The following is a 22,860-nucleotide window of genomic DNA, read 5'->3' as shown; positions in this document are numbered from 1 at the left end:
GGAAGGGCCAGGTGGGAGAACGCTACCTGAACAGTATCAGTCAGACCACAGCCTCAGGTTCACCATGTAAAACAAAGATTACTTCACTGCCACTGCCATAAAAATAGTTTTGTTACATTCATATCTAATGAGTTAGTTTTATTTAGCTTCTTTGAAAGATAACATTATAAAATTTTCCATTTTTATTTACCTTCCTGTTGTAATTGAGCCAAAAAAAGTGCAAGGTATGTGTCTGATATTAATTCTGGACCCGTCAAGAGAGAATTCAAGTTGAACCACTGAAAAAAAAAATTGCCAACATTTAAATTAATATACATTATAATTAAGAAGGAAATTTCACATGTTACAAATAGATATAACCCACCTAAGCTTAGTATGACTGTCTAAACACTGAAAACAAGTCACACTGAGATTTTTAAAAAAACGCGATTTTAAAAACCTGAAATAGAATGTTAAAGGTTTATCACTATTAAATCCTTTTTTAAAAAATAAAAGTTTGCTTTAAGCCATAAACTTTAAATCCCCCAAAAAAGAATAGAAACTGATAGTACTTTAAGGTATCTTTATTTATAGCTATAATTAAATCTCCTGTCAAAACCTGATTCTACTCACATTATACTGATGTGGAAGAAAAATGATAACTACACAAAGTTTTCCTACTACTGATATTTTGGTCAAAGATTTCAACGGTGAGACAGCCAGTCTATTCCAGGAGGAGAATTTGTAATCACCAACTCATTTTAAAAAGATCACTAAGCCACCACTGCATGGAATTAACATCATTTAGTCACTGCTTCACAGGAGTCCTAATTTAACCACAATGGACCTCTGACAAAAGAGTCTGTGGTGAAAAATGCAATTTTAAACAAAAATATAAATTATAGCTAAAGTTAATAAGCCAAAATTTGTCATTTCTGTATTTGTCAAAAATAGAGTAATTTAAAATGTGAAAATTCAATTTTGAAGAACTAAATTTTAAAACCTCTCAAAATAATGGTATAAGTTTACATGCAAATCAATACAAAGGAACTTCTGGAATCTAATCTTTTTTAAGATCTTTTAAAAAATCCACTGATTTTATACACAAAAATAAAGAATACTTGGTCATAATTTTCAAAGATATAAATGAAACCTAGAGGTTAAAGCATCTTGTCAGTGTCCTGCCCTTGCTTCTCCCTGGAGTCCATTCCCATTCGGGTCTCTCTCTGTCCTACCACATCTCCTTCTCCACACCTGCTCCGAGCTCCTCTGGACGGACCTTAAGATGAAGCTGCTGACCATCCCCACAACCAAGAGACTGAACATACCTACTGCCCAGTTCCTGTGCCCTGGGACCCTCCTTTTTCATTCTTCTTTGCCTTCCTCATCTCCAGGCAACCACTGGTTGACTGGCTTTCTGTCCCTACAGATTAGTTCGCATTTTCTACACTTTTATATAAATGGAACCATACAGCATGTAGTATTTTGTATCTACCTTCTTTCACTCAGCATAATTACTTGGGGATTCACCCGTGTTGCTGCATGCATCAATAGTTAATTCCTTTTTCTTATATTAGCCCACTTTCAATAACAATCATTCAAAATTAGATTCAAAATTCTAAAAACAGACTTTAAGTAATTCCTGTTTCAAAAATGGAACCATGTGTACAAAGATAATTAGTAATTATTTTTTTTAAATAACATTTTAGGTATAATTCTTGATCTTTATTTTTTTTGTTAATCCTCACCGAGGATTATTTTTTTTCCTCATTGATTTTAGAGAGAGTGGAAGGAAGAGGGAGAGACACAGAGAGATCAACATCAGTGTGGGAGAGACACATCGATTGGTTGCCTCCTGCATGCACCCTGAGGATGAAGCCTGCAACCAAGATACAGGCCCTTGACTGGAATCAAACCCAGGACCCTTCAGTCCATGGGGTGACCCTCTATCCACTGAGCCAAATCAGCTTGGGCATAATTCTTGATCTTTAAAAAGGCTTGTCCAAAAAATGATTTTTAAAAATAGAAATGATTTTATGTGGATATAAGTATTATGTGGCATTTGGGAATGTGAATTTATCTTGCTGTGCTGAAGCAAACATGGTTGAAAAGTTTTATTCCCACGGAATACTGTTTCAGGTTTTGTGCTAAATACAAATCTATTAATGGAAGAGTTAACTGACAAAATATTAATCACATAAAACCCACTTTAACCACCTTTTTTTAAAAATCCTCACCTGAGGATATGTTTTTATTGATTTTTAAAGAGGTAGAGGGAGAGGGAAAAGAAGAGAAAGAGGGAGGAAGGGAAGAAGAGAGAGAGAGAGAGAAACATCTATCGGTTGCCTCCCATACCTGCCTTGACCAGGGACTGAACCTGCAACCTTTTGGTGCATGGGATGATGCTCCTACCAACTGAGCCACCCAGCCAGGGCTGCCATTGTCTTAAATAAATAATTTTTCTTGTGATACAGCTAAACTGTACATGGTTGTCACAAATAAAGAGATAATGGAAACTGATACTGTCTTTTAAAATAGCACATTTCTATCTATCAAGACTGAAACTATGCTACATATATACACATGAATGGTGAGTTTCTTCATCAGATCCTGAGCCTCCGATACTCTGGACTGTTGAACATTTTAGTTGCAAATGGAGTGCAGAATGAGAAAAAATACAACGAAGGAGGAGAAACATTACCTGTTTTCCTAATTTTCTAACTGTAAACCAGTGTTCTTTATAATTGCATATAAATGATCTTTCATTTCTAGAAAAGGAAAAAAAATACAGACCCAATATTAAGTTGAAGTATTAGAGTTCATATTCATTTAGTTTGTCTACTGGCAAGTGTTATATAAAACTTATGACAATTTAAGATTATGTTTACAGTTAAGTATCACTAATTTTTTTAAATTACCAACAGAATGAATCCTTCTACACATTTGGGATGCTGTGCAAAATGGAGGCATCACGCAGCACTAAAGAACCAGCTCTGTGCCACCACACACGGGGCTGCCAGGAAGGCTTAGAGGGCACATGTTCATGGACATCTCCAAAAGGAGAAATAGGGAACGAAGCAGGGCACATCAAAACAAAACATTCAAAATGTATTTTTCTTAAGAAATTATTACTTTAAAAATCAAATTTAGGAAAAGAAATGTAGGAAAAGCAAAATAAATCTTACATGGGATCGATCCTGAGCCTCTGATACTCTGGACTGTTGAACAGGATTAGTTCTAAACCCCAAACTTTCAAGGCATTGCTTATAACCTGTTAAAAAAAACAGCAACTTCTCATGAGCTAAACCATTCAATTCCAAATGTAAATAGGGAAAGCCATGTTAGTTGTGCAAACAACTGTACTTCATATAACAATTTCCCTGGCAGGCTATGGTGTTTTTAAAGTGTGTATAAGATATTTCACTAAATCTATAAATAACATACAGACATAGCATTTAAAAAGTCTTTTTAACTCTAGGTTTCTGGGGTATTCCAGGGAACCACACAATTCCTAGATAAAACTGCCTCAAAAATCCAGATGTATATTCTTAAAACTAGTCCTCTATATACATATGATAACTTGGATGCTATGGTCCTGCTGCAGAAAAGTTACATTTCAACTCACTACCTGATATGTTAGTAACAGTGATAATTATACGTCTATTAAAATGAGTTCTTTCTAGGGATTTAAACTGAAGTTTTCATAGATTTTAATCTCCTGCTATCATAGGTCTATAATTTTAGGAAAAAACAAAAGATAACCCTGGTTATTTAAAACTGTCTAGAAAGAAATAGGAGATTTCTGAAAATTCACTACCTATCCTTCTAGGTAGCTGACAAAGCAGCAAGTGAACTTGGTACTAGCAAACATGTGAATCAGCACCAAGGGCAGCGCCACACACCACAAATGACAAGTGCTGGGCCCCTCAGACTTCCATCCTAGCCCTGTAGTAGGAAGGGCTAGAGAAGCACTGAATGGAAATGCTGGTGAATGAGGAGTCCAGGACAGCGCAAGGGGAATGCAAACAAAATTATCTTCATAACTAGATCCTTCAAGAGAGGTTCCGAAAGAACTCAGGATACACCTCCAAGGTGTTAGAAACACAATAGAAGACCCACAGATAAAAGAATCTCACAAGTAATACAGCTTCCTTTGAATTCTATGGGTGAATATATGTTAAAAAGAAAAAAGAAAAGAAAAAGAAAAGCCCCAGACCATAATAAAATAATCCAGTCTTAGTAGGCCAATTAAAAGGGAAGACAGTGAGGTGTTGCATTTTCTCAAATTTACACAAGAGATAGTAAGTTTAAAAGACTGTGACTTACTGGAATTAAGGTTATTAGTATCCAGATGCAAATTAAATAATCTTTCAAAAAAGCCCTACTCTAAAATGAAGATTCTACAATCCTAATTTTCATGTTTATCTATATAAAAATCTAATACTCTAAGAATACAAGCTTATACTTTTAGATACAACCCATTGTAGGAACTTCTAAAGGTCATATCATTATAGTGACTATGAAACGCTGTAAGAAGATACTTCTATCAATCATATCCTGAGCTTAAACACAGCCTGGGACAAAAACAACACTTAGTACTTGCTGTGACTACTTACTTGAATAGAGAAAAAACCACTATCATCCATATTCCCAGAAGGCTGCTGTTTAATTCGGAAAGGTAGTTGAGGCGGGGGTTGAGGGTGGAGAAAGAAGAAAAAACTGCCATTAATGTGTGTATTTAAAATAACATTTTGAGCATTCTCATTTACAAAGTCAAGAGCAAAGTTATAATTAACAAGTCAGATCCCGATAGGGAGAATAGTTTGTTCTTTTCTAAACAATACCCACATTTTTTCTTTTTCTTTTCTTTTTTCTTTTTAATACCCATGTGTGTTTGGGTTTGTTTGGTGTGGTTTTTTTTTTTCTCAATCCCTCTACGCCCTTAAACACCCTCTCCCCCTCATCAGAGCTGTCTGCCTGCTCTCTATGAGTCTTAATACCCACATTTTCTAAAAAACGCAATTTGGCGAGTTTAAAATCAGTACCTGTAAAAACGTGCGATAGTCTTCGCTAGTAACTCCGCCTTCTGCCATCCTCATCCTCTCTTCTTCATCTAGTTGATGTGCAATAGAAGATAATTCCACAGGGCTAAAATATTCTCCTTGCAATAGATTATTCAAGCAATGCTGAGCACAAAGTGAGCCTTCTTGCTAATATTTCCAAAAGAAAAAATTCAAATGTGGCTTGATAAACAGATTTGTTCAGGGTCTTTCCTTAAAGAGGAATTTAATGATTAACTTCTTAATTGTCTAAACTGAACCTTTCTAGCTTTAGACAAACAGGACTAACAAAAGGTAAATGCATTTTCATTTAACATTTATTTTACAATTCTGCCATTAATGAAACCACAATAACTTAGCTATATAATGAAAAACTTATGATTTATATTAAACAAATATCTATGAAATACACCAAATCTCATATTTTACTAAAAATTACTCTATTAGCACTTAGCCTCCCTCATTTTCAGTGTCTAAAATAAATTCACTCAAGATTCCATAGCAAATTACTAATGCTGAAAGGGAATTTTAATCCCTAGAACATTTGTTCTTTTAACAGGATAATGTCTACTTGATCTAAATGCTTGTTCATGTAATTTCATATGTCAAGAGCTGACACAGGTAAGAAAAATGTGTTCGAGTTAATGAGGCCTCATAGCTGCAGAGTTGAGGTTTTCTTCAGGGAACTCTGAAGGTAAGATATACACAGGGTGGTGCAATGAGCAAGACTGCCCAAAAGGCATCCCTGGAGCTCACTTCTGGACAAGCCAACATGGGGGGCTGCATCCAAGCTCAGCTCCCCGTGGCATCATTGACTTCCTGTTATGGGCGTAGGGGAGTACAACTTCCCATGGGCCTTCAGGTGCTGGGCAGATGGCTTTTTTACATATATGACAACCCAAGTATATATCCAGACTGCCTGGCACTGAGAAGACTCATCAGCCCTCTCCCTGAAATAATGTTGCTTTTCCAAGTTTACTTTTAAGAAGAGACATTCAAGCCCTGCCTTCGTAGCTTAGTGGTTGAGCGTCCACCTATGAACCAGGAAGTCACAGTTCGATTCCCAGTTAGGGCATATGTCTGGGTTGTGGGCTCAGTCCTCAGTGTGGGGTGTGCAGGAGGCTGCCCGTCAATGATTCTCTCTCATCGTTGATGTTTTCTCTCTCTCTCTCCCTTCCTCTCTGAAATCAATAAAAATCTATTAAAAGGAGGAGGAGAAGGAGGAGGAGGAGGAGGAGGAGGAGGAGGAGGAGGAGGAGGAGGAGGAGGAGGAGGAGGAGGAGGAGGAGGAGAGACATTCAAGAATAAATGAGATCCCTCCTATGAACCAAGACCTGGGGTTTGCCTCTCTGTGGGATGGTGGCAGCAAGAAAAACACATGTTTCTCCTGCTAACTCTGGCCTTCTAAGTTCTCCTTTCCCCAGTAAAGCCTATTCTGTAACACAGTCTGTCTGTCTGTCTGAGTTATGTTACACAATAGATCAGGGGTCCTCAAACTTTTTAAACAGGGGGCCAGTTCACTGTCCCTCAGACCGTTGGAGGGCCGGACTATAGTTTTAAAAAAAACTATGAACAAATTCCTATGTACACTGCACATATCTTATTTTGAAGTAAAAAAACAAATCGGCAAAAACACCTGCATGTGGCCCGTGGGCCATAGTTTGAGGACGCCTGCAATAGATAGTGACCCCAAAGAACAACATCTTGCAAGATACATATTCTTCCTGATCAATTAATGTTCTAGGAACAAAATTCAGCTGAAAAAGATAAAAGGAGCCCTAGCCTGGTGGTTCACTTGGTTGGAGCGACGTCCCATACATCAAAAGGTTGTGGGTTTGATTCCCGTTCAGGGCACATACCTACATTGTGGGTTCAATCCCCAGTTGAGGGTGTGTACGGGAGGCAACCGATTGATGTTTTTCACATTGATGTTTCTATCTGTCTCTCTCCCTGACTCTCTCTAAAAAAGAAATCAATGAACATCCTCAGGTGAGGATTATTAAAAAGATATAAGGAATACATATGTAATGGAATAGGAAAGCAGCATTGAGACAGTTTGAGATAGGGCCTGATATAAATTTATCTTCATAACCTGGTATGGTAGTGAAAGAGGACTCGTCTCCACCTCCTTTTCCTTCTACTGTATCCCTACCACCAGAGAATAACTCCCACTGAATACTATAATGCAAACCGAAGAATATACCGACATCCTCGTTATATTCTGCTGAAATATTACAGGTCAAACAAGCATTCACAAGAGGAAAGCCAAATGGCTAACACACACAAAAAGGTGCGCAACTCTATTACCATTAGGGAAATATATACTAAAACCACAATGCATTACTACTACACACTCTCCAAAATGGCTAAAATGTTGGAAAGTACTAGAGACATCAAAACTATCACTTGCTACCAGTGAAAGTGTAAATTAGTATAACCACTTTGGAAAACTATTTGTAATACCTACTAAAGCTTAACATACACATAACCTATGATCTAGCAATTCCACTACTAGGTATAGAATACAAACAAAAGAAATGCTGCAGGGCCTGTGTAGCTCAGTGGTTGAGGATCGACCTATGAACCAGGAGGTTTCCCAGTCGGGGCACATGCCTGGGGTTGTGGACTTGATCCCCAGTGTGTGGAATGCAGGAGGCAGCTGATCAATGATTCTCTCTCATCATTGATGTTTCTATCTCTCTCACCCTCTCCCTTACTCTGTGAAATCAATAAAAAATATATTTAAAAAAAAACAGAAATGCAAAATTATGTTCATCAAAAAACATGTACAAGAACATTCAAAAAAGCACTACTTATTCATAAGGGCCCCCAAATTGGAAACTAGCAAAATGCCCATCATAGTATAATGGATTCATTCATTGTGTTATATTCACAAAGGAATAATACACAACAATGAGAATGAACTAACTACAACTACCTGCAACAATATGGATGAATCTCTCAAACCATGTTAAACAAAAGACAGACTCAAGAGTATACACTGTATGATTCCATTTACAAAAGTTCAAAAACAGGCAAAACCAGACTACAATGTTAGACTAGTGCAGGGGGTAGAGGCAGGGGTGGAAAAAGGCAGGGAAATACATGTTTGTTATTCAATCTCAGTATTATTCACACGTATGCTTACTTAGTGAGAATTCATTGAGCTGCACTCTTATGATTTGTGTGCCCCTACATGTATTATATTTAATTTAAAAATTCAAACAACAAAAAAGCCTCTACTAAGATACAGCTATTGCACACAGCAAGAGTTACCTAATATGGTCACCAGACAATGCATTTTCTGGGATCAGTCCTAATGCAAATTTTCTCTCCTGCTGTCATGCCTCAGTTTGGGGCTCTTAAACTATGGTTACCATACTTAATACTATATATAAAAACAATGACATCCAAATATTTGATATAAAAAATGAAAAATAAGCACTTGTCTATAAAACTGTATCGCTATAGGAAATAATACCGTTCTGTATTTTTACTATGCTTTAATGAGAGAAAATAACACACTGTCCAGCCCAAATTTTAAAAGCACTTTTTTAAAAGTCACAAGAGGAATCAAATGCTACATGGACCCCAAAAATTGTACAGTGGTCCCTCTTAAGATTATGCATCCCCCTTTCCAAAAACAATCCCCAGTCACTTCTTCCTCATCAAGTTTCAACCAAAGCTGACTAGAAGTTCACTTTGCTACAGTTTAAGTTCAGAGGTATTGAAATTCCATGATTTTAGTCCTAACTTGGTTTTGGGATTAGAGGACAAGCAAACTGCATCTCCAGCTTTACAAAACCACAGAAGGATGAAATCCCCCACTGCCCTCAAAGTCTTCAGGACCATCCCAAAACCAGCTCAAATTCCCAGAGAAACTCCCGACTTCAGGTGTGCTCCACCCAATCAACCAAGCAACACTTCATCTCAACCAAGTTATAGTAAGGTCCCACGCCTTCTGAGGTTCAGCAAACACAAGCATCCCAATAACAACAAGGCCAGCACTTCCATAACACAATGTGCCAGGCAGCATGCTAAGCACTCATATCTCTGAGGTGGACACTTACTATCCTCACACCAGAGGAGGAAACTGGATCACAGAGATAATAAGTAACTGACCCAGATCATACAAGCAGTAAATAAGTGGCAAAGCTGGGCTCCAAACCCAGGCAGAGTCTTCAAGTCTGTGTTACTACCACTTCCTCATGCAACTTACGTATTACTAAACCTCAACTATCCTGACGATGGCTAAGAACCAGTCATCACAAAAGGGCATACAAGATGTCATAAAGTCAATGCTCAGCATCTTTTCAGTATTTACTAATTTTAAATATAATCCCAGCAAGTTTGGGTAACCATTCTCAGTTTACATTACTTAAAAGTACCAATTCAGATGGCACAGAGAACTCACCAAGAGCAGTCAGCAACTGAAGTGATAACAAAAATGACAGAAAGCAGGCAACAGAAAATCAAAATAAAAAACAAACAAAAAGCAGTTAGTGGTCATTTAACATTAGAGTTAACTCCCGCTCTTGAGCCATTTAATATTAGGACAAACTCCTGCTCTTGAGCCAAATTTAACCTGCACCAGTAGCTAAGAATGGTTTTTTTATATTTTCAGATGGTTAGGAAAACACACATAAACAAGAATATGTGAGACCATATATGACCTACAAAGCCTAAAATAGTTACAGAAAAATTGTTTAGACAAACAGCACCATATATATCTTAGAAGCAACAAGAACTCAATTTATTCAAATATTTATTGAGCACCTACTATGTGCCAAGCACTATCTTAGGTACTGGGGATGTAACAGTAGGCAAACTTGTTGAGTTTACATTTTTACTTAATAAAAAGACCCTCAAAGTGACAATTCTAAATATGAGGGAACCAAGATTCCAAGGGGAAGTGCTTGCAGATCCCTTTGTAGGCAGGTATCCCTACATGCATAGCTTCCTTAAAGCCAGAGTTGGGTTTTTGGCTCTCTGAACCTAGGAGCTAGCAAGGGTTAAATATATGTGGTGGAGGGAAGGGCTAAATATATGTGGCTGGAAAATGGCATATTAAGCTCATACATTCCAAGAAGGGACTGTGATGAGATTAACACCTGGCCTTATGATTATAGGTGCTTCCCATACTCTTGAAATATGCCTGAAAAACTTTAATTCAAGAGCCTTAATTTCCTAAGTACATATGTTTATAAGGGTAAATATATTCCTGAAATATCGTTAAGCCGATAATTGAGTGACTTCATTCATGTAAACAGACTTCCATTAGGCTATTGGTCAACTTCTTTTGATCCCATGGTTTAGTAGTTACCTTCACTGAAATCGATCTAAAATAGGTAACAGTGTATATTTTTAAAATATACATTGCAGCCCTAACCGGTTTAGCTCAGTGGATAGAATGTCGGCCTGTGGACTCAAGGGTCCCAGGTTCGATTCTGGTCAAGGGCATGTACCTTGGTTTCGGGCACATACCAGTAGGGAGTGTGCAGGAGGCAGCTGATGGATGTTTCTCTCTCATCAATGTTTCTAACTCTCTATCCCTCTCCCTTCCTCTCTGTAAAAAAAATCAAAAAAATATATGTAAAAAAGAAAATATACATTGCACAGTTCTCAAGAAATGGTGTGGAAAATGTTTAATCTTCCGTGTTGAAACATTTGGTCTTATACCAAAACTTCTGGAAATTAGTAATAAAAATATGTACATACAGGGTTAGCTTTATCCAATCTCCTTAGCCAATCAACAAAATTTCTATTGCCCAAGTTTCATAAATCATGTCAAACAAGTCAAGATTAATAATATCTATACCACTGAGTCCTTCCTCCCCACACATAAAATTAGTCTATTCTAGTGCCAAAACTTTTCTTTACAGAAAATAAAAGCACCCTAGCTGGTCAAGGGCACATGCCCAGGTTGTAGGCTCAATCCCCAGTAGGGGGTGTGCTGGAGGCAGCCGATCACTGATTCTCTCTCATCATTGATGTTTCTCTCTCTCTCTCCCCCTCTCCCTTGCTCTATGAAATAAATAAAAATATATACTTTTAAAAGAAAAGCATTCCATTTAACAACTTTAGGTGTATGCTGTTGCCTCCTTAGTCTTTATTTGATTGCTTTACTTGATGGTGGTGTGTGTGAATCTTTTTAAATAGATAAGTGATCATTTACAAGTATTTAACAAGACAAAAACCTCTCTTCTCCTACTAAAGAAAAGCCTCACTAGCAACCCGTTCAAAACGTGAAACTCTTACGAAACAAGGTATCCTGTGCCAAAAGGTTTCACTCAAACCTAAATAGCTAGCTAACTGCATGTGGGAAAACACGAGTTTTCTCCGCGTGCCACAAACAGTATCTTTCAAGTTCCTGGTCATCGAAGAATCAAAACAAAACAGGCGGGGCGGACCACACTATTACTCCAGTCCACCCCGGGTACCTAACGAGAACACTGGTTTCCCATCCGGAAAGATGGGACGACCGAAAGACACGAAACGAAACCTACAGAAATCAAACCCAAACCTCTTCGTAACAAAAACTCTCGTGACGACTTCCCTGTTGACGTTCCTAAATGTCAGGCCCTCCATGGGATGGAGGCAAGCTCCCTGCCCTCCGAGCCTCCCGGAACTGGTGCAGGAGAAGGACCTGAATACAACCCCAAGGAGCTAAGTGAAGGGGAGATTCCAATAGGAAATCGAGGCGCCTGGAGAAGGAAAAGTTCATTCTGCCGCGACTAGGACTGGTACGAGTTGGAAGGCTCGAGGGAGGTGCCCGAGAGGTGCCGAGCTACAACCTACGGAGAGCGGGGGGAGAAAGGGCTGGAGAAGGGATCCCACGGAAAGTGGAGGGGACGCGCAGAAGCAAACCCACTCGGTGCCACCCCGTCTCCGGCGCCCCGCGGCGCCCACGGCTCAGCCCTCACTCCCTCCCGGCTCCCGGGACTTCCCAGGCCCCAGGCTCCCCGGGCACCTCGGCCACGGGCACGGGCCTCAGGGGGCGAAGAGAGTGCAGTGGGGGCTTCCGTGAAGCTCCCCTCCCGGTGAAGGTCTTCCCGCCCCACGAGATCGGGATGGGGGCGCCACGAGCCCCACCCAGCTCTCTGGGAGATGGCAGTACCCCGCCCCACGCCCGCCCCGGCGCCGCGGTCAGGTGCCCCCGAACGCGGACACTCACTTTCTCGTGGAAGATGGACTCCATGTTTATTTGTCTGGAGCCAACGGCCCCCGCGACAGACCACCCCCTACTGCTCCGCCCCCCGTCCCGGCCCCACCCCTCCGCCCACCCGGCTCCGCCCCACCTGGCCCGCCCCTGGCCACGTGTCTCGCGCGGACCAATCATCACCGAGGGTGATAGTCACGTGGCGAGGAGAGCGAGTGAAAGCCGGGGCGGTAAAAGCGGGGGCACGTGACCTATGTAACGCGTCCTCCTATCCACTGTTAGCTGGCAGGCTAGGGGGTGCTGCAGCGCCGCCTGCCGTCTGGAGGATCTTCTCCACTTCCCACCCATTGCTATGGATTCTTAAGGACCTTCCAGGTTCTAGGTTCTTTTTGTTTTCCACTGTACCTCGTACTTTCTACTTATCATATCTGATTATAATTATTTAATATATTTCTCCTCTACCCCCACTGAAAGCCTTACTAAGAAACAGGGATCGCCCAGCAGGCATGGCAGAGTGGTTGAGTATCGAACCAGGAGGTTCGTCACCAGTTGGAATCCCTATCAGGGCACTTGCCCTGGTTGTGGACTTGATCCCCAGTGTGGGCAGGCAGGAGGCAGCCAATCAATGATCTCTCTCTCTCTCTCTCTCTCCCTTCCTCTCCCTTCCTCTCTGAAATCAATAAAAAAAAATATTAAAAAGGAAACGGGCATCATTGCCACCCTGAGTACCTAGCACTTATGTATAAGAATTAGTCAATATTTATATAGAGATGGGGCTTACTGGAGGGTAGGCAATTTTCTAAGAGTTTTGCATATATTAATGAATTTACTACAGCAATGCTTGATGCAGGCACTATTATCCCTATTTTACACATGAGGAAACTGAGGACAGAGGGGATATGAACAGCACAGTGTCCAAGGTTCTGGGCTGGGGTCCAAATCCAGACACCTTGTTATTAGTGTTATGTGTTCAGGCACTGAAAAGGAAGTGTCAGTTGAGGGATCTGACAGTGGCCCTAGTAAAGTTAGGGTTGGGGATCATAAGAGTTTGATGAAGCTGATGGTGTAGAATAGGAGATCTTGCACCTTGAAGCCAGGTTACGTGGTTATGTTGAATAATGTTTGGATATCTATAATAATAAAAGGGTAATATGCTATCTAGGCTGAACGACCTTCCAGATGACCATGCTATGACACCCACTGGTGCCAGGCCAGCCAAGGCGCGTGCGATGTGATTGGTCAGGGGCCTGGCCATCGCCCCATGATGGCCCCAAAGAGAGAGGCCCAGGCCACCAACCTGTGGGCTGCGGCAGGTGAGCAGGACCTCACTCTTTGAGGGAAGCCTGGGTCCAGGTGCCAGAGGGAAGCTGGTGCCGGTAGCAGGGGGAAGGAAGGCCTACTCTTGCACGAATTTTGTGCATCGGGCCTCTAGTATATACATATGATCTGGAGTGCAGGAGGCTGGTTCAGTTGTGGAATAGGGAGTTGTTGACATAGAAAAGGCACAGGTGTGAATAAAATCACCAACTGGGAAAAGGAAGAGACTGAGAAAAGGATCTAGATCAGAGCCCTGAGAGTAGAGAAGTACTGGCCCAGGAGAAGGGAGAAAGAGCAGGAGCATGTAATATTATGAGAGCCCTGAAAAGGGAAGGTTTTGGGGAGCAGCCATGTTGCTGCCAATAGGTCCTGCTACATAAGGACAAGGGCCCACTAAATTTTGCTGCTATGGAGACCACTCGTAACGTTGGTGAGTGTGGGTTCAGAGGAACAGAAGGAGCAGTGGGAGGTAAGGAAATGGAAGCTGCTAGTGAGGCCCAGGTGTTCAGGGGAGGAATCGGTCGCCATTTATTCAACGTCTCTCCGTGCAGTCCACAATCCTGTACGGTATTGGGAAAACAGTCTGTGTTCTTAAGGAATTGTGGCTCAACAGGGGAAACAAATCATGGTCTCATGAAGCGAAAAAATATCCAAAACATTTTTTCTGATTTTCTTTCCATGTAGAGAAACATGTATTGTGTGTGTTGTGTAGGTGTGTGCATATAGATAATCCAAATCTCTGGAAGAATGCACAGGAAACCCAGAGGTTAACCTGTTTGAGATGGAAAAGGAAGTAGGTAAATAGGAGACAAGAGTAGGATAGAGACTTTTCACTGTATACAGTTTTACTTATTTTTTATTAAAGATTTTAAATTGATTTTTAGAGAAAGGGGAAAAGGGAGAGAAGTGGAGAGAGAGAGAGAGAGAGAGAGAGAGACATCAATGTTGATCAGCTTGCCTCCTGCACACCCCTACTGGGGATCAAGACCACAACCACGGCATGTACCCTGACCTGGAAACAAACTGGCAACCTTTCCATGCACGGGATGATGCCCAACCAACTGAGACATACTGGCCAGGGCTACAGTTTTATTCTTGATTTAACTATATTAAATAGTGTATTATTCAGAAAAAAATTTGATTGTATTCATGTCCTATGACTGCAGATGTCTGAACCCAAAATGTCATCTGGGCCACATTCCCAAGTATCTAGGGGAGAATTCTTTCTTGCTTTCAGGTGGCTTCTGGCATTAGTTGGCTTGTGACCACATAGCTCCAGTCTCTACCAGTGTCTTCATGTGGCCTTCTTTCTCCGGTGTCTCTTCTGTGTCCTCTCCTCTTATTGGATTTAGGCACCACCTTAATCCAGGGTGATTTCATATTGAGATCTTTAACTAATTACATTGGCAAAGACTATTTCCAAATAAGGTCTCTGGTTCTGGGTGGACTTGAATTTTGGAAGTGCATGACTCAACTTTCTACAGTGATTGCTTGCTAGGATATATGCTACCCAAAGGACATTATTGTTTTGTTCACTGTTAAATCCTTATAACCTATATCAGTGGTCGGCAAACTCATTAGTCAACAGAGCCAAATATCAACAGTACAACGATTGAAATTTCTTTTGAGAGCCAAATTTTTTAAACTTAAACTTCTTCTAATGCCACTTCTTCAAAATAGACTCGCCCAGGCCTTGGTATTTTGTAGAAGAGCCACACTCAAGGGGCCAGAGAGCCGCATGTGGCTCGCAAGCCGCAGTTTGCCGACCACGGACCTAGAACACTTCATGACGATATTTAGTAACTAGAGGCCCGATGCATGAAATTCATACATGGGTAGGGTACCTAGGCCTGGCTGGCAATCAGGGCTGATCTGTGGGGTGACTGGCAGGGCCATCAGGGGGCACCCGTCTTGCCTGGCCTGGGGCCTGCGGGCAGCTCCTGTGTTGAGCGTCTGCCCCCTGGTGGTCAGTGCACATCATAGTGACCAGTCATTCCACTGGTCGTTTCGCTGCTTGGTTGATTTGCATATTATGTTTTTATTATATACTAGAGGTCCAGTGCACAAATTTGTGCACCAGTGGGGTCCCTTGGCCTGGCCTGCAGGATCAGGCTGAAACTGGCTCTCCAACATCCCCCGATAGTAAGAGGGCGCCGGCCAGACCGAGGGACCCCACCAGTGCATGATCGGGGCTGAGGAGGGACGCAGGAGGTTGGCTAGCCAGGGAGGGGCCGCGGAAGGGCTCCAGGGCATGTCTGGCCCATCTTACTGAGTCCCGATTGGCTGGACCCCAGCAGCAAGCTAACCTACCACTCAGAGCGTCCACCCCCTGGTGGTCAATGTATGTCATAGCGAGCAGTTGAGTGGCCTTAGCATATCATTAGCATATTATGCTTTGATTGATTGAACAGATGACTGGACAACTGGACACTTAGCATATTAGGCTTTTATTATATAGGAGGATGCTGAATTAAGACCAGCTATTTAATTAGGCCTTTCTGATTAATAGCATGTGATTAATAGCAAGCATCATAAAGTGAAAAGATATCAATGCCTGGGAGTCAGAATGCAGGACTGGTTTTGGCTTTGTCTCTGAAGCCATGTATGATTTGGCTATTAGATTTGTTACATTTCCCATTCTGATAACTAATATTTGGCATGTCCTAAACTTGAACTTTGTAAGATAATGCATATTGTCCTTCAAAACCCAATGACCATACTCTCCAGGAAGCATTCCCTGCTGACCAACTAATTTAGAAGCCCATCCCTCCTCTGCGTTCTAGTATGTACCTGTCATACATGGTGCTTTTCATACAGTATCATAATATTTGATTTAATCATACATCTTCACCAATATCCTATCAATGTCTTATTTGACTTCCTGTATTTAGTAGTTGATGTCTTTCAAATGAATTAATGAAGCCAGGTGTCTGGAAATCATTTCTTGATTTTTTTCCCAAACTCTTCCACTTCACCCCTTGTTCCAGTCAGTCCTCAAATACTTGCTGTGTATTCACTCCTCACTCCCTCTTCATTGCTATTGCTCAGTTCGAGCCCTCTTGATTTGTTGTGCAGTCCAGTCCAAGCATCTCTGGTGTTCTGCTTTCAGTCTCAGTATGTTCCATTCATAGTGCTGTCAGTGTTCTCTCAGAAATGCAAATTTCACAAGCTTTTCTCTCATTTAACAAACGAAGTGCTACTATGTCTCAAGCTCTGGGATGACAACCATGAGAGACAAATGGTCCCATCCCCATGGAGCTTATACAGAGAGGGATCTTTGAATAATTATACAAACCTTACTCCATTAAAAATCCTTCAGTGGCTTCCCATTGCTGGCTTAAAAAGCTCTGTGATCTGGACCAACCACCCATCTGGCTTTATCTCCCTGAATTCCCTCTGCTCTAGTCACACCAGCTGTTCCCCTTGACCTCCCAAGAGTCCTCTGATGATCAGCCCTTTGTGCCATCACCATGCCTTGCACATGCCTGTATTAAAGCAGTTACTACATCATGGTGGAATTATGACTTTACATGCCATTAGACTCAGCTTTTGAGGATCAGAGTTTTACTCCTTATGTATTCAAGGGCTGGTACAGAACAGTGAATAAATGCATGAATTCTTTTTGACTCATTGGCGCAAGAGTATCACAATAATTCAGTAGGAGAGGTTACAGAGCTAATCAGGAGGGCTCCTGGAGACAGAGTAGACAGAATACATGCACTGCTAGTACTTCATACGTCACCTTGAACGACTCAGCTTTTCTCTAACCCACTTCATTAGAACTGTTAACAAGTGAGAGTGCAGACATTTCTTTTTCAACACTGTACCTTTTAAACGGGCATTTTGTTACTAAAAACCAAATAGCTTAGAAATTTGAACATTTGACATTTTAAAATTTGTGTCAATTTGTATCTTGCGTTCTGACAAGAATCAGTAATAATCAGGGTGTATTATTTCATTGCAATTTTACGTCTATACTCAATCTAAAACTAATTTCCCAAGAAAAGGTAGTTGAACATTAACAGGTGACATATATATCCACTCATGAAACCATCACCACAATCAAGAAAACTAACATACAGTACTATACCCGTTTTCATGTGTCGCTTTGTCATTCTTCCTCCTGACCCCTTTCTGCACTGGATTAGTTTGCAGTTTCTAACATGTTATATACATGAAATCATTTAGTGTGTGTGCTCTTTACGTTTGGCTTCTTTTATTCAGGATAATGAACCTGAAATTCATCTCTGTTGGATCAATAGATCATTTCTTTTTATTGCAAATAAAATCTTAGCATCCTCCTTTTAAAGCTCCTTTGAAGCACATGGTTTGAAAATAATTTTCTGAAAAATATCTGAGGAAAAAATTGGCTACGTGAATATTACTGTGATCTAAAATAAGTAACAGAAAATTAAATGCTAGTTGTAAAGTTAACATCAATGTACACAACCAGACACTCTAATTATTTTGAAAGCTAGTGTACCCATTACTTGAAATGTGAAAGATTACTTTGACATTAAAAGGACCACATTCCAAATTGTTCAGTTTTTTTATTTTTCTGATAATTTAAAAAATGTGACCATTCTGCAATTCAGCCACAGCCTTCACTTCCAGGTGACTTCTTCATTGGGTCTCAGTTCTCTGTGTGGAAAGAAAAATGGAAGGAAAGGAAACAGTATTAAATAAAACTTTTATGAGGAATAAAAGGGAAAGTCAGAACAATATAAATTCAGTATTTTATACTCTATTAAATTAACCCATTTAAAAGATTTTATGTTGATCCAACATATTCTATTCTCTCATGATTTTAAACCTTTACTATCTTTTCAATTATATTTTTCCAGATTAAACTGTAATTTCTTAGTCTGTCTTCATATAAAAGCTCAATGAGCTTATTTATTGTTTCTAGACCTTTTCCAGCTCATTTTATCTTTCCTGAAATCCTTGCCTGTGAACCTCCTCTGCAGTGACTGTGACTGCTGCTCAGTTCTCGTCCTCTGAGCTTCCTCCTGCCCAGCTGCACATGCAGGGGCAGACTCCCACCTTGTTATCTCGAGCTCCCTGCTGCCAGAGGAGCCGTTTCCAGACACAATGGAACCAGGCGGCTACCAGCTGCCACTTGGTCACTCAACTACCAAGTTTAAAGCTCTCAGGCTGTGCTGCTGAGAACAGATCACCAAGCCACACAGCACCATTTATTTCTGCTACACCATGACTTAAGTAAGATGGTATATCATAATATACGTGAAAGCTGAATATAATAAAGTAGGCTTTGGGGGGCTGGTTTAATTTCAAGCAGTGTTTCCATATTAAAAAGTACCCTGAATTCCAAAAAAAGGGGGATTTTAAAAAAAATCTGAAATAGTGTGATCATAAGCTGAAGACTTGTTTACATTCCAAATGTAATCATGCAGTTTTATGCAATCATTAAACAACAAGACTACAAAATAATATAACTTAAATCTAAGTCCTTGGGGTATGAGGATTACCCCTTCTGTTTATTTTTGTCGTATATGATACTAAGAATACTTCCAAAAGCTGGCTAATTGTTGGTTTAAAAATGCCCAAACTAACCTTTTAAATAACAAACTCTTGTTCCGGAAGGCAGTTAGCTTTTCATCACTCTTTCTGTCTAGATAACATCCAACGACAAATCCCATAGGGACAAGTATATGTACCCAGTGGTCACGTACAAGCTGAATTAAATTCATCCTGAATGCTAAAAAAAAAAAAAAAAAAAATTCAGAAATATAACTGACTTTGAAATATCTTTTAAATTGCATCTGAAACAGGAGATAGTCCTGAATATAGGAAGAGATATTAAAAGCATAAGTCTCTTGCCCTAGTCGGTTTGGCTCAGTGGATAGACGATAAGAGTGTTGGCCTGCGGACTGAGGGGTCCTGGCTTCGATTCCGGTTAAGGGCACATACCTTGGTTGAAGGCTCCTCCCCGGCCCGGGCCCTGGTTGGGCTCATGCAGGAAGCAACCAATTGATGTGTTTCTCTCTCTCTCTTTTTTTTAAAAATATATCTTTATTGATTTCAGAGAGGAAGGAGAGGGAGGGAGATAGAAACATCCATGATGAGAATCATGGTGGATCGGCTGCCTCCTGTAAGTCCCTCACTGGGGATTGAGCCCACAACCTGGGCATGTGCCCTTGACCGGAATCGAACCTGGGAACTTTCAGTTCGCAGGCCAACGCTCTATCCACTGAGCCAAACCGGCTAGGGCTGATGTGTTTCTCTTACATAGATGTTTCTCTCTGTCTTTCCCTCTCTCTTCCACTTTCTCTAAGAATCAATGGAAAAATATCCTCTGGTGAGAATTAAAAAAGAAAAGCATAAGCCTCTTAAAAATTGCTTGGCATCAGAATGTAGTATACTACTTAAAATCTACTTGATAAAGATTATATCGATGACAATGATTAGCACAGAAATTGTAATTTCCCTATTTTCATCTGTGATCTGACGATATAATGCAGAGAAATGGAGAGTATAAATTCTACCTGCAAAAGCCCGGCCAGTGTTGCTCAGTGGTTGAGCGTCAACCTATAAACCAGGAGTCACTGTTCGCTTCCCGGTCAGGGAGCATATCGTCAGCATAACTATTATATACTGTTTGTATTTCACCACCAGCAAAAAAGTACTTGGGGACTCTCAGCCCATGACCACCTGTGGGCTATCAGCCACTTACTATTGGCATTCTTCCAACATGGCCAGAAGCTACTTTTGCTGGCTCTACTCTGAGCAGATGTGACCGTACAAGCCCTGAGGTTCTTGCTGAATAAAGGTCTTATGAGAGTCCCGGTAAAGACAGGGGGACTGATAGATAAGAGAATTCTGTACATTTAAAACCCAGAGTTGGATTCAACCACCTCAAAGGAAACCTGATTCCATCCCTAAGAAGTAAATGGCAAATCTTAGTCCCAGAGGTATTTCATATTCCAATTGTAAAATCTACAATTTAATAGGCTTTGGGAGCAGTAGCACAGAACATACTTTTCCTGTGTACTTCACTGCGAGTGGGCGACCAGGGAAGACAAAGATTTATGGACTTAAAACTGAGCTAGGATGATTTCTTGGAGAATGGACAGGAGAGGGAGCACAGACAGGCTTTCCAGCTCTTGGTCATGGGCCCAAGACCATAAGGGATTTATAAAGGAGAGGGAGGGCCTGGGACAGGCTCCAAGGCGACAAGCCTGGGTTTGGATGAAGAGGGACATCGCCTGGGTGCCCAGGAGGGCACTGTACACACTGGGATGGGAAAAAGTAAGTTACAGTTGTGAATGCGAAACCAAGTTTGTTCTTGCATTATTTTTTTAATTACTGATTATTTTCAGTAATATATAGTGAAATATATTGCATTATGAACTGTAAACCTACTTTTGCACACCCTGTATTAGTGTCTTCTTTATATGAAAACTCTTAAGAAAAATTTTGCTCTTACTTCAGAACTGGGAGTAGCGTGGTATCCCTGGGAAAAACAACAATAAACAAAACGAGTTGGTTTTTATCTTATGGACTCAAGGAATCATATAACAGATCAAGCGGTTTTGCCTACCTCTAGAAAGAGCTGACTTAGCAGTCTCTGTAAGGCACTATTCTTAATGCTTTTCCTAATGACAACTCAGGTAATCCTCACAGTACTATACAAGTTTTCATTAATAAAGGTCCCCAATGCAGTCGACATATTTTTTTTTTTCAGATGAGCAAATCCAGGGTTAATTGTCAAAGGTCACAGATGCAGCAAGTAGCAGAGCTGGGATTAATGGGCAGTCTGCCTCCTCGAGCCAAGCTCTTTATTGGTGCTTACTGTCTCTTACAGTAAGCACAGAGGTAAATATTTATATAATTCTTCACTTCATCTTATTTTCCCTAGTACATATTATTTTTTCTTCAACCCAAGTTTCCCGCTTAACTTGTAAAAAGAAAACTATCTGGTGTGAATTTTTGCATGTCACTCCGAATTCACGTTGGAAAAATAAAGGTGGATATATGTAATACACACACACACACACACACACACACACACATTTCTACTTTCTAACTGTTCCCCACAGCATTTTATATGTATTGATCAAAAAGTGTCGACTTAGCCGACGGAAAAGAGCGCTGGATACATGGAGAAACTGAACTCCTTGAAGTCACCTGTCTTAATGACACATACACCCAAGAAACTAAGCACAAAGCAAACATTACATTTTTATACCAAGTGCACATTTTGTGGAATGGTCGGCTCCAGAGGGTCTGAGATTTACAAGAGAGAGCGGGGTTTGCTTCCAATGGCGAGTAACGAGGAAGGCAGACGCTGGACCGGGGACGAATGAGAGGCTCCCCCGATGCTGCAGCCCAGCATGGGGTCCCCGCCGCCTTCCTCTCGGGTCGGCCGGGGCGGACCCGGCGTGATCAACAATACGTGTCCCAGTGATGACAGCCTCCGAGGCCCCTTTCTAACAGCCACGAGACGGCAGGAATGGGCCCAGCCGTGCACCAGAGGGAACCCCCCACCTCCCTTTCCTTATCTCGTCTCCTCTGATCTGAAAGAAGCCCGGGGAGGCCAGGCCGCTCCAGCCCCGGGGAGGCCCAGACTACAACTCTCCCCCCAGCCCCACTCCATCGTCCAGGGCTTTCCTAGGGGCGCACCCTGGCTGCGTGCACAACAGAAGCCCGCGGCGTCGACCCCGGACCCACCTGCGGCCTCGGTGCCAGCCCGACCCCAAGACCAAGGGCAGTCGCGAGTCCAGCCTCCAGCGCCGGCGGAAGCCGCGGCCTTGAGACACGCCATTCGCAGCGCCCGCTCCAAGATGGGGGGGGGGCGCCGCGATATCATACCTCTTTTTCCTTTCCATACTCAACTCTTCTCATACTTACGTTAGCGCTAACATATTAAAAACTGTTTCAAAAGTAAAACTTAGGTCTCAGGTGATGAGACTTGGTGTAAGGGCCGTCTCTTTCCTACATGTCGTCCCCACCCCTCCCCGGAAGATGGTATCGCCCTGGGTCTCCCCCCGCCTAGGCGGTCCGACTCCAATTTCAAGATGGCGGCCTCCATGGCGGAGCTTCTGCGGCCTGGTCGTTACGGCGGCTGCTGAGCCGGCGCCAGCTTTCCTCGCTCTCGAACCTCGATTCAACTAGGGGTTGGGAAGGGCAGTGGACGGCGTTGGGGGGAGGACGGACGAGGCAAGTGCGGGCGAGGAAAGGAGTGCGCCTCTGGATGGGGGAGGGGGCGTCCTGGGCTGCGGAGAGTCTGCTCCCACCCAGCCTCCGCCGGGACGGGCTCCGGGGTTTCGGATGCGACTGTCCGGCTCGATCTTGGCCGAAGTGCTCAGCGAGGGAAAGAGAAGT

At 41.8% G+C, this 22,860-nt stretch overlaps 2 protein-coding genes across 10 annotated transcripts in view; both read right to left on the bottom strand.

The window, feature by feature from the left end:
- ATXN3 (ataxin 3) overlaps positions 1 to 12,284 on the bottom strand; it is a 37,350-nt gene extending 25,066 nt beyond the window's left edge. For 2 of the 5 annotated variants that reach the window (XM_008148432.3, XM_008148433.3), the window contains exons 1-6: positions 12,214 to 12,284; positions 5,025 to 5,189; positions 4,596 to 4,640; positions 3,165 to 3,250; positions 2,681 to 2,747; positions 191 to 278 (exon numbers count right to left, since the gene is read on the bottom strand). In XM_008148432.3, coding sequence (XP_008146654.1) covers positions 191 to 278; positions 2,681 to 2,747; positions 3,165 to 3,250; positions 4,596 to 4,640; positions 5,025 to 5,189; positions 12,214 to 12,237 — 475 coding nt within the window. In that variant the 5' untranslated portion in view covers positions 12,238 to 12,284. Of the gene's footprint in view, positions 1 to 190; positions 279 to 2,680; positions 2,748 to 3,164; positions 3,251 to 4,595; positions 4,641 to 5,024; positions 5,190 to 12,009; positions 12,067 to 12,213 lie in introns of those variants that run through there. The other 3 variants (XM_054715824.1, XM_054715823.1, XM_028155934.2) reach the window with 3 other exon arrangements.
- Positions 12,285 to 18,050: 5,766 nt separating this feature from the next.
- On the bottom strand, positions 18,051 to 22,850 carry NDUFB1 (NADH:ubiquinone oxidoreductase subunit B1). 5 transcript variants are annotated; one of them, XM_054715820.1, is made up of 4 exons: positions 22,207 to 22,266; positions 20,963 to 20,989; positions 19,090 to 19,234; positions 18,051 to 18,156 (listed from the first exon to the last, which is right to left on the bottom strand). In XM_054715820.1, the coding sequence occupies exons 3-4, from the start codon at positions 19,224 to 19,226 to the stop codon at positions 18,120 to 18,122; spliced, it is 174 nt and encodes a 57-aa protein (XP_054571795.1). In that variant the 5' UTR covers positions 19,227 to 19,234; positions 20,963 to 20,989; positions 22,207 to 22,266; the 3' UTR covers positions 18,051 to 18,119. The 5 variants fall into 5 exon arrangements, with proteins under 5 accessions (XP_054571795.1, XP_054571796.1, XP_054571794.1 ...); XM_054715821.1 differs by lacking the exons at positions 20,963 to 20,989; positions 22,207 to 22,266 and adding an exon at positions 22,773 to 22,850; XM_054715819.1 differs by lacking the exon at positions 20,963 to 20,989 and having other exon boundaries at positions 22,159 to 22,375.
- Positions 22,851 to 22,860: the final 10 nt, after the last annotated feature.

This window comes from Eptesicus fuscus, chromosome 5, assembly GCF_027574615.1.
Source record: "Eptesicus fuscus isolate TK198812 chromosome 5, DD_ASM_mEF_20220401, whole genome shotgun sequence".
NCBI classification, from domain to species: domain Eukaryota; kingdom Metazoa; phylum Chordata; class Mammalia; order Chiroptera; family Vespertilionidae; genus Eptesicus; species Eptesicus fuscus.
This window is presented reverse-complemented; position numbering and strand designations above follow the sequence as displayed.

What these genes read in the sequence shown, in the direction of transcription:
- NDUFB1 (XM_054715819.1), bottom strand. Translation starts at nt 22,345, where the DNA reads ATGATATCGCGGCGCCCCCCCCCCATCTTGGAGCGGGCGCTGCGAATG. An exon ending in CTGTTGTGCACGCAGCCAGG is followed by an intron (nt 19,235 to 22,158) that starts GTGCGCCCCTAG and finishes TTTTTTTTTTAG; the next exon opens with CATTCAGGATGAATTTAATT. An exon ending in AAGAGTTTGTTATTTAAAAG is followed by an intron (nt 18,157 to 19,089) that starts GTTAGTTTGGGC and finishes CTTTCCACACAG; the next exon opens with AGAACTGAGACCCAATGAAG.